The 12,960-nt window shown below is 35.5% G+C and overlaps 1 protein-coding gene across 11 annotated transcripts in view; it reads left to right on the top strand.

Annotated features, from left to right (window-relative positions):
- LOC111542908 (HMG box transcription factor BBX) overlaps positions 1–12,960 on the top strand; it is a 274,644-nt gene that overhangs the window by 175,815 nt on the left and 85,869 nt on the right. For all 11 annotated transcript variants that reach the window (XM_023212567.2, XM_023212558.2, XM_023212549.2 and 8 more), the window contains one exon: positions 4,340–4,582. In XM_023212567.2, the coding sequence (XP_023068335.1) occupies positions 4,340–4,582 (243 nt within the window). The remainder of the gene's footprint in view (positions 1–4,339; positions 4,583–12,960) is intronic.

The raw sequence follows: 12,960 nt of genomic DNA, 5'->3' as shown, positions 1-12,960 counted from the left end.
GGCCTCCAATCTTAATTTCTATCTCCATCTTGGACTTTTCTTCTGAACTCTGGACTCATATTTCTATTTACTTGGCATATCCATTTAGATATCAACTAGGAATCTCAGTTGGAATGAATTCAAAACTAAGCTTTTGCTTTTCTTCTCCCAACCTTCTCCTGCATCTTCCCTTTCTCAGTAAAGCGCAACTGCAACATTCCAGTTTGTCAGACCTGAGACCTTGTAGTTCATACTTTACTGCTTTATTTTGCTCAAACTTCACATCCATCCATTAGCAAATCCTCTCAAACTCTACCTTTAAAATACGTTCACAGTTTTGTTGCCCTTTTAACAGTTCCTTCATGTACCACCTTGATCCAAGCCACCACCATTTCTAGCAGAGATTATTGTATCTACCTCTCTCTGTCCTGGCCTCTGCTCATGCCCTTCTGCAGTCCATTCTCAACAAAGTAGCCAGAGGAGTCCCTTCAAAATGTAAGGCCAGTTGTGCTGCTCCTGTTTCTATGAGGTCACAGCCTCCGTGCTTACTGCTGTCTGTGCTCACTGTGTGCTCACAGCACCTAGTGGAGTGGCTGGCTCATAGCAGGAACCCAGTAAATATTTATTGGGGGAAAGATTAAAGTCATTGAGTCCTCTTCTCTTTTCACTCACACTCAGTGATCTAGTCCATACTTTTAGTCTTAGCACCTTCTGTTTATTGGTATCTTATTGTTATCCTGCAGACGTAGGTATCCACACAGCATTCCCCATAGCCACTTCAAATGCAGCCTGCCTGGCACTGATCTCTGCTCTCCACCAGGCCTGATTTCTCTCATTTGAGAACAAGTATTTTTTTGTTGTATATGAAGAAACTTTGCCACCCAAGCTAGAATCACTCTTCCTTTTTCTGCCTTCAGATCCAATTAGTTACCAGCCACTCTTGGTTCTGCCTCTTTTAAATATTGTCCCTGTTCTCACTTCTCTCTTCCCATTACTGCTGTCTAGATTTCGGCCCTATCCCTTTTTTGCCTGGACAGCTGGAATAAATTTTTAACTGGATTCTCTAGTTTGGGTTGCTTCTAGTTTTATTCTTAAAATTCATGCTGTTGTTAGAAGTTATCTCCTTAAAATATAATCTAATGTTGCCCCTCCACTGCTTAAAATCACTCATGGCTCTCCATTACATCGATCCAGCTGTGGGGACTGGTGTTGATTTTTCTTAGAAAATATTAATGAGCTCCTGGGGAAAGAAAAGTTAAGTTCTAAACTCTAAGAGAGTTTTTATTTCTATTTTGTTATTCATATATTTATATATTTACTTTTTGATTAATAATTACATTAAATAGCAATTAAAACATTTTTCGATATTCATAGTTGGCAGAATAAAAAGTTGACAAACTGTGTCAAATCACATGTTTTTATTGGTCCATATAGTTCCAAACTACTGGTTTATGGGATCAAATACATGCGTGTAAATATGGCAGAGCACATTCTTCCTGAAGTGCGCAGATTATGTTCTGCATCCTTGTCTCCTGAAGCCCTGTTCTCTTTTACATACCAGTACTGTCGAACTGCAAGTTGATGTTCAGATAAACCAGCAAGCCTTAATCCCTGTTGGTTCCCCATGTCTCTCCATTCACGATCTGACACATTCTGATTTGTTTCTCCTTTTTTTAATTTTTAATTTTTTAATTAAAAAAAAATTTTTTTCTTTCTTTCTTTTTCTTTCTTTGTTTTTTTGAGACAGAGTCTGGCTCTGTCACCCAGGCTGGAGTGCAGTAGCGCGATCTTGGCTCACTGTAGCCTCCTTCTCCCAGGTTCAGGTGATTCTTTTGCCTCAGCCTCCAGAGTAGCTGGGATTACAGGTGTCCGCCACCACGCCCAGCTAACTTTTGTATTTTTAGTAGAGACTGGGTTTGACCGTGTCGCTCTAACCGGTCTTGAACTCCTGACCTCAGATGATCCGCAGCCCCCATTGGCCTCCCAAAGTGCTGAGATTAGAGCCGCCACACCTGGCCTGATTTGTTTCTCAAAATTTAGCTCGGGCAACCTTTTCCAGGGAGGCCATCTTGCACTTCTTCCCATCCACCAGTGCTTTGTTACCTTGCTGGTTTCTTGTCGCAGTCAGCATACTGCTTTTAAATTTATGTTTGTATGTTTTTCTCCCTCCCAAAACATGAGGTCCTTTGTCCATCTGTTACACGCTGAATTTTATAATTTAGTAACTGAATGAAAAGTTACTCTTTTCTGAAGGGTGGAAATATAATTGCTTCTTCATCTTATATATTAATAGTACACTTTTTAGTTTTTCTTAGCTTCCTAGTTTCAGAATGCTAAATAAAACTCCCTTGAAAAATGCAAATTATTGTTACTATTATATACATAATGAGGAAGATAAATATGTAGCCTTCAGCCCCAATAATAATTCCTAGCATATCTCCAAATTAGATGGCTACAACCTCAAGATTTTTTCTGTACTCTTTGTGTTTGAAGGTAATTAATGGTTAATTGATTGTATTTGCAATACTTAATGGCAAAAGTCTTTTTTTTTTTTTTTTTTTTTTTTTTTGAGACGGAGTCTTGCTCTGTCACCAGGCTGGAGTGTACTGGCACAATCTTGGCTCACTGCAACCTCCGCCTCCTGGGTTCAAGCAATTCTCCTGCCTCAGCTTCCCAAGTAGCTGGGACTACAGGCACGTGCCACCACTCCCAGCTAATTTTTGAATTTTTAGGAGAGACAGGGCTTCACCATGTTGGCCAGGATTGTGTCAATCTCTTGACCTCATGATCCTCCCACCTTGGCCTCCCAAAGTGCTGGGATTACAGGCGTGAACCACCTGCCTGGCCAAGACTTTTTAAAAATGCCAGTTGGATTAAGCAGATGATTAGTCCTAAAGTATCTGCTTGTAACAATTGCCCAATAAACATTGTAATAAAAGAACATGGTTGTCTTACAGTTGTGGTTCTCGAAGAGTGTTCCTCAAACCAGTAATATCAGCATCACCTAGGAACTTCTTAGAGATACAAATTCTCAGGACCCGCTCCATATCTCGGAAATTCTGGGAATGGGACTTAGCTGTGTTTTAACAAAACCGCCAGGGATTCCAGTGCATACTCAAGTTCAAGAATTAACCACTCTACTGCATAATGCAGGCCAATGGTTACAAGTTGCATATCCCTAATCCGAAAATTCGAAACACTTCTGGTCCCAACCATTTTAGATAAGGGATACTTAACCTGCAACGTGTCCTGCTTGATTTTAATTTTGAAACCAGAAATTAAGGAAATGGGCTTAGTCAACACTGTGACCTTCTGTTTATAGTTACATTGTGTCTAAGAAACATTATAGAATCATTTTAACCTTAGAAAATATTTTATAATCATAATATGTTCTGAGATTCTGTAATCAGAGATGTGCTTTAAGAAAGTTAACCTGGCAGCGATATGCAAGAAGTATTGTAAAGAAGATGAAAAACGGGAAGACTAGGCATAGGCCGAAGTGGTACTAGGGCAGTGGGAATGAGAATTACCCAGATGGAATGAACAGATTCGGAGCTTTGTAGAAGTCCTTGAAGACCTTGAACAATGATTGAATGAAGTGTAGGAAAAAAGAGTATTCAAAATTGATTTTGAATGTTTAAACCTAGAGGAGTTTATTCCTATCACCAGAGCATTTCACTAAACAAGAAAGCTTGAAATTTACAAGTTTGAAGATTGATTGTATAGTTCTTCTTTCAAATAATCATGTTAAATACTGATTTTGATTTTTTTACACTACAAGACTCTACTTGTGATGCTTGCACAAACATTGAGTAGTCTATATTACCTTTTTATTTCTTACTTTCATGATAAATATTGTCATATTATTAGCTGTAGAAAAAGGCACTTTTCAAAGCAGAGAAAGACACAGCTACTATTCATATTTTTTATGTGGATATTGTTAATCTTGATACCCATTAACCATAGAATGGGTTTATTCATTCAACAGTTAGTTAAGTATTAATATTATATCAGACATTGAGCTAGGCGCTATGGTTGTAAAGGTGAACAAGAGCTTTTGTCCTCAAAAAGCTCACTGTTTAGTGAGAGAGGAAAAAATGTAAGCAATTATAACACAATGTAATATATGCTGTAATAGAGGCATGCACAGGTTGCTATAGAAACTAAGCAGAAGGCTACATCATAAGTTAGTTACCAACCATGAACAGTGGTTGTTGATTTTTTAAAATTATATTTTTTTCAATGTGTAAGTTGTTTAAATGGAGCTAAGAAAAAATGCAATTTGCAAACCAAGACTAACTGTTAAATCAGAATTATCCAAAACATGTTAAAGATCTGGCTTTGTTTTTGGTGGTAATAGGTTCAACTTCTTGGGGCCGATGGCCTAGAGCAAGATGTTGGTGAAACTGAAGATGATGAATCACCAGAGCAGCGAGCCCGGAGACCAATGAATGCATTTCTTTTATTTTGCAAACGCCATCGCTCTCTTGTACGTCAGGAACACCCCAGGCTTGATAACCGAGGTGCTACCAAGATACTAGCTGATTGGTGGGCTGTTCTTGATCCAAAGGAAAAACAGAAATACACAGACATGGCCAAGGAGGTAGGTTACAATGACAAGGTATTCTGATAGCTAAAAGCAACTAGTCCTGAAACTCCCAGTCAACAAATGTGAAGCACCTGTTGAAGGTCTAGCACTGAGAAGGTGAATCATGAATCAAATGTTAAGTAAAAACATAAGTGCTTTCTTTGTATGACTTGTTCCTGTTCCTGTTCCTGTGTTCCAAGTCCATGTAGAAATGCTGGTGGAGGTGCCAAGAACAATATATTAACAAGAAGTTTTTTCTCATTGTCTATACCCCACTGATTGATATAAGGGATTGATTTATTGTGAAGGTTTATTATGAATAGTTTACAGTGAATGGTGATTTGTTTATTATGGTAATGTATTATGAATGGTGACTTTTTTTCTAAGTTTTTCTAGAAACTCTACTTTTATTGTCAGAGAATGCCTATGGTAAAGTTGACAATCTTGTTACTCTAGTTATATCATGGGAAAGAGTCTTGATCTAGGTCTGATGCTAAGTAGCTTTGTGCCCATATCCATAAGTCAACCTCTGCATCTCAGCTTCTTTTTTTTCTTTTCCTTTTCTAATGTTATTGGAATGAGAAAGTTGGACAAAGATTTGTATCCTTTCTAATGCTAACATTTTTTGATTTTGTAATAAAATTATCAAGAAATATGCTTTGACTTGTTTCTGTTCTGTAGGTAGTGCCATATGAATATTTAAAACCAATAAATGATTGAATGCCAGTGGAACAGGATGTACTGCGAGGTGTGCATGCCTGTAAATACTGTGTAGGCAGTAGTTAGTGGGAAGCATTTCCATGCTGGAAGGCTATTCAGAAAGGTGGGACATTAATCACTTCCAGAATGATAGCAGTTACTAAATTTCTTCAAAAATTATATCGTGGTTCTTTTACTGTATTTGGAATTAATGTGAGACCATTATACATTTAAATGTGTTGTGATGGATTTAGCTCCGAGTAAGGGATGAGCAAAGCAATATTATTGTGGCTAAACTTGACAGGAATAATTCTAATATTATTTCCTCAGCATTGCAACTTGCAAAAAGACCTTGGTTCATGAAAACCCCTGTCACCCAAACACTTGGTTAAGTTTTATCAAAAAATGAACCAGCAGGGGACAAAATACAGTTTCAAGACATTTTAGTAGACATCTCAGTATGTGAAAAAACAATTCTTCCAGTTGCTGTGCCTTTATTGAGTTAATTAGCTAAAAACATCAACATTAAACATAAAAATTTTAAAAAATACAACATAAAAATTTCTTAAGAAATGTTCATGGAAATTTGAATCTTGAGTAAATTATTAGCATAGTTGCTACTATGAATTAGAATTAATTATATTAGTATAATTATTAATTTTATTAGTATTAATATAATTATTGTAATAGTATTAATGATTATGATTGTTAATTATAATAGTATTAATAATTATAAATATAATTATTAATTATAATTATATAATTAATCATATAAGACTTCAAGAATTGACTGTTAAAGACAGGATTTTAACTATATAGGGCCTGTGGAAAATTTAAAATCAATTACAGTAACCTACATGATTTTAAATATTTCATTAGATTTCCATAGCATAACAATAATTAACAGTAAAACTTTCCCATTAAATAGCCTTACATTTTTCATAGTCATTATTATAGAGTAAAATAAATAATTATCTGAAACCTCATAGGGAAATGCATAAGCTTCCTATGATTAAACACTTGAGTTTGTTTTAGATTGCCGTTTTGGGATAACATGCAGCCTGTCCCCAGTATATTGTTTGTTTTTTCTTAAAAACGCCTAATTTACAAACTCAATAGGTGGCCACTTTTAAGAAGAGGAAGTATTATTTTCATATAGTAAATCCCTTACTAATTACTTAATTAGGTTCACAATATTTGCCATTGTGGCACTAAAATGAAATCTGTTAAGGTGGCCCAGTGCAATCTACTAAATGTGGAGACTGTAACTGGATGTTCCACGTTATAATTTGCCCTGTTTTTAGTTGCTGTTATGAAATGTTGCTTCATTTCTACTGCAAAGTGTAGAAGATTCAGCTACTTTCAAAATTATTACACAATTGGTCCCTAGTTGTAAGTGATTCTTACTTGTTTCAACTTACTTTCTAAATGATTTTGCAGTTACATTAAAGGGCATGTAATTGTGGTGGTGCTTTTTATGTTAATATTGCAGCCTTAATTGGAATGTGAGTTCAGTGAACAAATACTTAATAAGTGCCTTTAATTTAACCAGGTTTTGTGATAGTAGCTAGTGATACAACGCCGTTGATAAATGTGGTCTGTTTTTCGAGACTCCCCCAACACACAATCATTTTTAAAACTATTTTTAGATGTGTAACCTTTAAATTTTAAACCTCAAATTTTAGATGTTGTCCATTAGGGTGCAAGGCAGATTCTTTCAGCATAGTGTGTGGATGGGGGTGTGAATGCTTAGGTGGTGTTTGCCAGTATCTGTCCTGCCATATCAGTTGAGTGAGAAATGTTTTCTTTTTCTTGCTGTTTTTAAAAGAAGTATATTTTAAAAGCAAGAGTGAGTAACAACACAACTTTGAAAAGATTGTCTGTTTACCTGTTCATGAAAATTTCCTCTGACCCCTTTCCTTGCTCCTGATTATCTTATATTATTGCATCTGGTAAGACAAAGCACCTGTTCTGGGATTTGTTTTTAGTTTCTTTAATTATTTCCCAGTACTAATTTCAGTTACTGGAAAAAAATGGCTGATTGTGGGTTTTGTGTTCTCTGATGAACCTTATTAAAGCAATAATTCGTTAGTAATTTTAAAAAGACTATTCTAAGGTTACAACCTGGGTTGCTTTCTTAAATTCAGTAATGTATATGATGATGCAGTGTTGTGGATGTTCACAGGTTCTAATTTTTGAATGTGTGACTGCCAGTTAGGAGGCACAGAAACAATTATATCTTACCTTTTAACATCTTCATGTATGTACTCTTACAGGAATACAGATCTCTGCATTTTTGCCTACAATACTGCTGGAACCTTCTATTTGTCATTTAAACTAATTATCATAATGAATTGAGGATAAATTGAGAGGATCACACATCTTGAACTTCAGCTAGAACAGAGTACAAACAGGAGGGAAAGATTTGGAAAGCTTAAATAATTTGAATGACCTTTATCATACCCATTATTTTAGCATCAGAGGCATGAGGCAGAATTTGTGCATTTATTGATTGATTGGTCCTTTTTGTGCTTAGCATATAAAATAAGCACCAACCTGTAAAGGGAGTTAAGATTATTCCCATTCTCAGAGCAGGAACCTAAGGCTCTGAAGGAGTTAGTGTCTTGACCAACCTACAGTGGAGCTGGGATATTCTTTCCCATTTGACTCCTGTTTGTTCTTCTAATATGTATATCACCCTGTCCACTTTAGATGCCTGAAAGAAAAGTATATTTGGGTAATTATGGCAAGAATGGTAACAATAAAATGTCATGAGTCTTACGGGAAGAATCTGCTTGTGCTGGGGAGGGAAGTCGGTGGAAGTGGATCAGGAAAGGCTTTACAAAGTAGGCAGAATTTGGCCTGGGTTTTTGTATAAGGATTCAGAGAGAAGGAAAAGGGTAAGAGTAGGTGTGGGAAACTGAAATCAATTTCAGGAACCAGATAGTTTGTTTCACCTGGAGCCTAGGTTATGCATAGAAGAGTAACAGAAAATTGTGATATAAAGGTAAATAAGGCAAAAACCCACAAGAGACCAGACTTAAAAGTTTGGAGGTTCAGCTGTATGCCAATAAAACAGCTATGGAATTAAATGTAATAAAATGCAACTTGAAAGTGAACTATACTAGCCCTTTGAAAGTGTTGGTACCTGTTTTTGTCAATATTCTGGGAAAGGTTTTGACGGCCACAAAATTCCATGGGTTTTTTATTGATTAGTTCTTTTATGTTTCTTCAAGACAAAACGAATCTATTTTTTAGTATTTGTTTTCAGCTGGGATAATTTTTGTAAAGACCATTCATTCCCTTGTTTTGGGTTCATCAGATATGGACTCTTTTCCAAAGAAAATACTCTCTCATTTTCTCTTGTATTATACTCTGGAGAACTTTTCTTAACTGTTATACATCATGCTTAACAAATAGTATAATTTGTATTCTAGCAAGCATGCTATTGCACTTTGCCTACTATTAAAGTAGCACCTCATTTATCCAGCATTCTGAGAAACAGCTGCTATACCTAAATGATTTCCACAGAGATGAAACTTTACTCTTCTTTTAAAAACTTTTATTTTATACATTTGTCCTAGAAATTTCATTAAAATTTTGTTTACATACTTTCTCAAAGTATTCAGAACATCTTTTGACTTTTTTTGAAACCTTTAACATGTTATTTCCACAGAATTACTTTATGATCTGTGACTTGATGAGACTTTTGTGAATAACGTTTTGTCTATTAGTAATTCTCAACTATTTTATTCTTTTGAATATCCTCTCTGCTTTTTCATGGTGGTTTTGTTTTGTTTGGGTTTTTTGCAGGAGTTGGGGAGTCCACCCTCAGCTAGCACTTGCCATTTCTCTCCTTCGTCAGCCCCCTTTCGCTGCTTCTAATCAAATGGCTTATACTTTTTGAGCATGGTTTAATTAGGGGCCCCACCACATTTGTGGGATATAGATAGTAAACCTAAAGATGTCAGCTTTATGTTTCACAACATTGCTTGCTTCTGAGACCTTTTCCATTCCTGTGTTCTAGATATTAGAACTTTCTTACTGTGTTTAAAGAAATATTCAGATGTTTGCTTTTGGTATGTTAATAATAACTTTGTGAACATTGCTATATCATGTACAGGTTCTTTTATAAACATTTAAATGTTTATAAACTCATTTTATTAAGTTACATTATTAAATTCTAACTCATTTAACCTCCCTTCTCATACTGTTTTGAATTGCCACATCTGTAAAATGGCAATTAAGATGCCTGCCCTCACAGAGTTGGTGTAAAATAGAAATAAGGAAATATATGTACAAGCATTACATAAAGTTTAAACTCTATACAAATGTTTGTTTTAGGGTTATTTCTGATAAGTGGCTTTATGTTGGTTTCTGTTTCATATTTCTCTATCTACATGATTATTATTTTTATTATGAACTGTTAATACATTGAAGGGCTACTGAAATGCAAAATTAGTCTTTGAAACACAAAAACGAACAAAACTAAAAATATCATTTGCCCAATTTGGCCAATACTATCCAGTGTTATTAATAGCTTCTAGCAACATAGATGTTTAATTAAGTGAACTATTTGATTTTGAAGTATTAGTCCATTTGCCAATTGTTTAGTAAACACTTGTATTTAAATATTCAAATAAATTTATAAAGACTATAAAAAACTCCATAACTAATGAAGAATAAATTGAGAATTTAAACTGTGTTTCTCAAAACTCGTTTTGATATTTGGTTTCAGATATTAATTTTTAGATTGACAGATCTTAGTAGACAGATCACGGTCTACTTTTTAAAAAGTAACAAAATTACATTTTTAAATAAATTCTGAAATTTCAATTTTTAAAATTAGTGCACACTGATTAAACTGACTCTTCTCGTAATTACTCAGATTAGGGAGTAAAATTATACTTGTAAAATAACTACTGTTGCCATAATAATTTTCACCCTTATAGCCAAATGAAGTAGGCAGTTTCCTTGCTTTCAAATTTTTATTTATGACATTTCCACAACACAACAACCAAATAATTTCCTGGTCACATATTCAAACCACTTTTTCAAGTGTATAATTTCTGTTGGAGTGACTTTGTTATGAAAGTTTTGCAGGTTTAATGTAGAATTTAAACTATTGTTGTTCAATCAAACCATAAATTTAATTCAGTGTTCTGTCATGTGAAACAGTCTAATTAATTTTCTGTCTATTAAAAACAGCTAGCAAGAATAATTCAGATCAGATAATGCATTGAGTTGTATTATCTGAACGATAATTTTTGAATTTTTATGAAGGAAAGGTCCTCAGACAAAGAAAGTACAGATTAGTACCACTTATCAGATAATTCCTTCTCTTCTTTTACCCTTGTATAATGTGATTTCTGCTTGTGGATGGGAAGAGAAGCAGCTGTCTCAGAATTTATTATGCTAGAGATTCACTTAGCCCTCTATCACATATATGATTATACAGTAAAACGTGTTATAGCTCTTTCTCAGAAATCCAATAATTTCTAGTTTAATCTCTTTCATAATTTTGGTAGATGATACTTCATATGTTTGCACTGGAGTCATCTGTCTTTATTTCTCGGGATCCCTCATGACTGAATCTCACTAGGGCTGCGACTTCTCTTTCACCCTCTTGAAAAGATCTGTTACCGTAGTAATAACTAGAAATACTAGTGGACTTTTAGATAGCACCTCCTCCCAACTAAAAACAGGCAAATGGAGAACAGTTGGTAAGTCTGTCTTTTATTAAAATTAAAGTGCTTTTGTTTATCAAATTTGCATTTTTTTGTAAATGGTCTAGAAAAGTAGTGTTGAGACTCCGTTTTTAAAAGATTGACAGAATATTGTCTTTTGTCACATAAGAATGCCATTAGCAAATATTAAGTAGACAAAATACTGTGACAAAGGGTATTTGATGCCAATACTGAATAACAGTAAAATCAGTAGCAGGATTTCTAATTTATTATTCTTGCTACTGAAACGTGGTAGTGGATGGGGCCTGAGAGAAGGGATCCAGCATTTACCAGGCACCACAGGTAAGTCAGAAACTATGTGTCTACTGCAAAGTAGGGTTCCCTTAGCTTATCTAATTGGTTAGAAATTTGCAGACAGAAATTGGAAGCCATGAGATGAATTGTTATTTAATGGGAGAATTTTGAAAATCAGTATTTTTAACAAAAATTTTGTTATCTGACAGTCTTCTGTTGAAATCTTAGGACCGATAGCTTGTTTGATGTTTTCGGAGGATAAGTGAGCTTCCCGTCCCACCATCAGTATGAACAGTCTGGCCTTGGGTATCTGGGGCCTGTCTCTTAGGCCTTTTCAGTCCTGTAATGAGGGATTTTGCCCACATGATTGACCTGCACGCTAATAATTTCACTCAGCTATTCACTTCAGAGGAGTATACAGAGTCTTCACCCATTTCTCCCTTACCCAGCCTTCTCTGTAATTCCTTTCCTAATAGTCTCATCACAACAAATGATTAAGCCTTTCTACTGTTGTCTCTTTTAGCTAAATCAGAGCAAGTGATTGATGAAGTGCCAGGTTCCAAGAACAGATAGACATCCTCATACCCTGAGGCTCTTCCTGCCTCCACCCTCGCTTGATGCTCGTATACTGCTTGTGTTAACTTGTGTTTTTACATGAATTGATGGCATCTGTATCTAAACTTTAAACTCCTTAAGGACAAAGACTGTGTGTTATTCTGTTCTCTATCTCTCACATTCTTAACTCTTCCACTCAATTTATACTTGATTGAACTCATGAACGTGGTTTTGAACATCTACATTGACTTTAAGAATCTGCAAGATTAATATTGTGATACAGTTACAGAGTGTAGACCCTTAGAGTAAATTCTGTTATTGTTTTCCATAAAACCCCACGTATTCCCAGCCTTTCTCTTGCCCTCTGTTATTCCAACTCATATAGGTAGTTAGCCCTCTTGCAGATCCATTTTGAAACCATTTTTCCTGCCTGAGCCAGAGGAAGCGATGGTCCAGCCTTATGGACCATGTGTGAAAAGAAATTATATATTTTTTTGTAAACTGTGGACTGTAAGCAATATGAAGACAGGGACTCCATCAAATTCATACTCTTTTCTCTCCCCAGTGTCTAGCAAGTGTCTGTCATCTAGTCAGTGCTCACAGAATATTTGAGATGTGGATAGGTGAGTGGAATACATGCAAGAGAAATTGGGATGTGGTGATTATAACTGCTCTATGTGATTTTCAGCACCAGCTCCCCATTGTAATTTAGTTTAAGCTGGACTCTGTTGGTATGATTGGTGCTTTAAAATTAGTTGATGCTGGCCATCGTTCTGGTGACCACACCTGTCTAGCATTTTTCACAATTATGACTTCCTTCTTAAAATTTTTTAACTACTCCCCCCCCAAAAATAGATAATTTTATTTATCATGACAGATATGTTAATCAATTTGTTTGAAAGTCTTTTGACACTTTATAAAGTGGTGACCTTTGTTCAAGTGACTGTTCATCTGACACACCCGGCCTGTGTGCTTTTACTGGGACACAATAATGATGCATGCGTCTGCTACTTCCATTTTCACCTCACCCTGCCATTTGTCACTTTCCACTTCCAGACAGCAGGCAGAGCTATTTGTCTGCCTCAGCTTAATATGTAAATCCCTCATGCACATGAATGCACTGTAATAGTGTGTCTCTTGTATCACATTTGATAACTC

Source organism: Piliocolobus tephrosceles, unplaced genomic scaffold (genome assembly GCF_002776525.5).
Source record: "Piliocolobus tephrosceles isolate RC106 unplaced genomic scaffold, ASM277652v3 unscaffolded_19, whole genome shotgun sequence".
NCBI lineage: Eukaryota > Metazoa > Chordata > Mammalia > Primates > Cercopithecidae > Piliocolobus > Piliocolobus tephrosceles.
Note: the sequence above shows the minus strand (reverse complement) of the source record. Positions and strands in the feature narration are given on the sequence as shown.